Genomic DNA, 3,792 nt, shown 5'->3' with positions numbered 1-3,792 from the left:
CAAGCATCCAGTATCGTGCATCGAACCTGGACTGGCAATCAGTTTTTTAATTAAACAAGGTGCAAGAAATAAAACAGTTAAAATGGGGATGGACTGACCCTCCCAGCCCACCAGTTGGAGAAGAGGAGGATCGGGAAAATAAACCCAGTAAGCATTTGAATATTCTTTAGAATGTGCAGTATTAATCTGATTTAAGATAATTAATAAGGTTATCAGGAAGCTTAAAGGAGATATCGGATCACCCTGTACAGCAACACGATTCTGTGCCTCTCGCATCAATGTCTGAAGTTGTTGCTGAGATGGTAATTTATCATGCTCTTGAATCGTCAATCTCTTCATCTGGTTTACTAGAAATCGTCTCCACCGTGTGTACCAACCTTTCCGGTGGCGCTTCGGCATCCTGTGGGAAAACACAAACATGCCCTCATTCCCAGATTAGTACAGGATCTGGTCCATACCATTTTCCCACAAGTGGGTCTTTCCAAAATACTTTAGGTCTTATGGTTTGCGCATCAAAGTTCCAAAATTGCTGTGCTGCTGAACGGCCACTTATATCCAATTGTAAAAAATTTAGAACAGATAAAGCATGGTTTAGAGAGTTGGAGGGGGTATTGAGATACAATTCCCCCTTCTTTAGTTTTTGTAATTGATGTTTGAAAGTTTGGTGTGCCCGTTCAATAATTCCTTGACCTTGAGGATTATAAGGAATATCTGTTTTATGTGAGATAGACAATTGTGTACAAAATAGTTGAAAATTTTTTCCAGTGTATCCTGGACCATTGTCTGTTTTTATGGTCTTAGGGGTTCCCATAACAGCAAAACATTTAATGTAATGAGTTATACAATGTTTGCTAGCTTCTCTGGATTGTAGAGAGGCATGTAAAAAGCCGGAGAAGGTGTCAATAGTAACATGAACAAATTTTTGTTTACCAAATTCAGGAATATGGGTAACATCTATTTGCCATATATCATTTGACAACAATCCTCAGGGATTAACTCCATAATGGGGGACACTAAAAAATTGAGGACATGTTTGACATTGTTTAACAATCTGTCTGGCAGCTTCTCAAGTAATGTAAAATTGAAGTCTCAAGCTATTGCTGTTTTGATGGTGTAAGCTGTGGGAAGTCTTTGCCATTTGTTCCAATGAAGGAAATATCATACATGTAGCTTCGTCAGCCAAAGCATTAGGTGCTAAAGGTCCAGGAAGTCCAGAGTGAGCACGAATATGACCAAAATAGCATTTATTAACTCTGGAACAAATTAAATGTTGTATATCACGAAAAAGAGTTTGGATAGTAGAATTCAGGGTACCAATAAATGGAACAGTCTCAATAGTATTTAAGGCTCTTATGATATATTGACTGTCTGAATATAAATTAAATGGAGCAGAAATTTGTAATAAAGCCTGAAAAACAGCAAATAGTTCTATTTCTTGAGCAGACTTATAATTAGTATGCCAGGTGGTGGTATTGTCTTGTATAATCAAACTAGCTATTCCATTAGAAGAGCCATCAGTAAATACAGTTAGGGCGTCAGCAAGGGGCTGAGAAACAACAATTTTTGGGAAGAGAAATTGGTGATAGTGAGCAAATTGCAAAATTTTATCCCTTATCTCGCTTTTGTTGCTGATATAGTACTTTTTTGACTGTCTTTTTTTGTAATGCCGTGGCCAAAGTTATGCCTTGAACGTACGAAGGGCTGATATCGGCACAAATCTGTACATAATCGGATAAGCCTCCCTTTTTTCTGTAAGGTCTCAAGGCAGCTTGACAAGGTGAATTGGCATTTTTATAAGCAAGCTGTTTAGCCAACACCATCCCCGCCTGCTCATCCCCTATCACTTTACCAATTGCCTCAAGCAGGCGGGCAACAAAATCCTGATATGGTTCATCTGGCCCCTGGCGAATTTTAGATAAATCTTCAGTCTTTTTATCAGAATTTGGAAGCTTTTCCAATGCTTGTAAAGCTGCAGCACTAATCTGAGGGTAGGCTCCAGCCAAATAATTAAGTTGACTATTAGTGTCTCGATAATCTCCCTCTCCCACCATCATTTCATAAGTGGTGTTCAGTCCCTGTCACCGATTGATATCAGCTGTGATCCCACACTGCTCAGCAAACTCAGATTTCCATAGTAAATAATCTCCTCCAGATAAACAAGCCCAAGAAATCTGTTTCCAATCATTAGGTGGCAGATTTTGATTTCCTAAAGCCTCTATAATAGCCTGAGTAAATGGCATAGTCGGGCCGTATTGTGCACAAGCCATTTTTAACTCTTTAAGTTGCTTAAAGGGCAGCGGTTCATAATACCTCTGCTGTTGGGCCTTTTCAAATACTGGATAGATTCCTGAAAACCCGGGAATATGTTCTCCTTCTTCATTAGCTGGCTTAATCGCTTGTTGAAGAGGAGATAATAATATCTCACTTCTAATTTTTATGTTTTCACCAGGCAAAGAAGCAGGGATAGATATAAGCTCTCACGGTTCTATGAAAGGCGGGGGTGGATCGAGTCCAGCAAGAACCGAGGGAGGATATGTTGGAGGCACAGGCTGGCTGGAGTGGGAGTCTCCCTGTGCCTCCTTTTTTACTGCTATAACAATCTTCTGAATTAAATTCTCCAGCTGTTCTTCAGAAAGCCCTGAATGCTTTAATTCCCCTTTTCCCGAGGGGGATTGCATGTTAACCATCATCTCCCAAGGCATACATATCCTCTCTATGGTACTGAGCCGCTTGTTCATTTAACTCTTCCTGTTCATCAGAGCTTAACACATCATCACTCCCTCCAGCCTTACAAGCTGTTCCCTCAGGCACAGCATAAAGTGGCTCAGGCGGAGGGGCGGAAGGCTCTGCAACTTCGGGTCCTGTGGAATCCCTGAGAGCCGTTTGAATTTTATGTCCCTCATGTTTAGGATCCAGACAGTCTCTTATGGGAGTCCACAAAGAAAAAGCATCCACAGGAACACGATTGGGACCATGTAAGGAATAATATGTCTGCAATTGTTTTCCTACTTTTTTCCAAGTTTCCAGACTAACTGTTCCTTCCTCTGGAAACCAGGGACAAACCTCCTCTATAAAAAGTAAAAATTTCTCTAGCTGTAACTTATTTACATGAATTCCCCTACCTTTTAACATAGTTTTCAACATATGTACAAATAACTGGCGGCTATTGCCTTGTCCCATGATTTATTACTCTCGACAGTAACACTCCCTGCCCCTTTTACTTCATTTAATTAATTAGGAATTCCTTGTCACTTACCTCAATCTTGGCGGGCAGCGGCCGTCGTCGCGCTCCGATTCCCAAGTCCCTGTTTGGGCGCCACCTGCCGGTGCCAGCTGGCAAAGCCGATCAGGTCCCGAGAACGTGCAAGGTGGGGCTGAGAAAAGAAACTAAAGCAAGAGAAATCTACAACAAAGATGGGGTCGAGAGGTTCAGACACGTCTCCACGAAGGGATGCAGTCTGACACCAACTTTATTCAGCATCTCATATTTATACAGAAGAGCATGAGAAAGACAAGACAGTTAACATTTTCTTTGTTTGACCTACACATCTTACAAACAGTCACAAGAAATCTTGAGAGCATGGGAATGGCACCCTGTTATTATTTCTTACACCAGATAACATTTCTCTGTGCGTGAGAAGTTTGCACAGAACTCCGGGTGCCTGCAGTAAATAAGCGCCTAATCTCTGGGGTGGCGGGACAGAGAGCTATGTTTGCAAGCAAACCCTCAAGGACTGAGGCAGCTCCCAGAGCTGTGTCCTTCGGACAAAGGACCCCGCTCTCACGGGCAGC

At 41.7% G+C, this 3,792-nt stretch overlaps 1 protein-coding gene across 1 annotated transcript; it reads right to left on the bottom strand.

Annotated features, from left to right (window-relative positions):
- Nucleotides 1–1,206: 1,206 nt before the first annotated feature.
- Nucleotides 1,207–3,272, bottom strand: LOC112582030 (endogenous retrovirus group K member 7 Gag polyprotein-like). Its single transcript, XM_025275901.3, is given in 3 exon segments — nucleotides 1,207–2,427; nucleotides 2,482–2,638; nucleotides 2,685–3,272. Coding segments are annotated over 3 exon segments (1,476 nt in total). The 5' UTR covers nucleotides 3,181–3,272; the 3' UTR covers nucleotides 1,207–1,604.
- Nucleotides 3,273–3,792: the final 520 nt, after the last annotated feature.

The sequence above is a fragment of the Bubalus bubalis genome, chromosome X, assembly GCF_019923935.1.
Source record: "Bubalus bubalis isolate 160015118507 breed Murrah chromosome X, NDDB_SH_1, whole genome shotgun sequence".
Lineage (NCBI taxonomy): Eukaryota > Metazoa > Chordata > Mammalia > Artiodactyla > Bovidae > Bubalus > Bubalus bubalis.
This window is presented reverse-complemented; position numbering and strand designations above follow the sequence as displayed.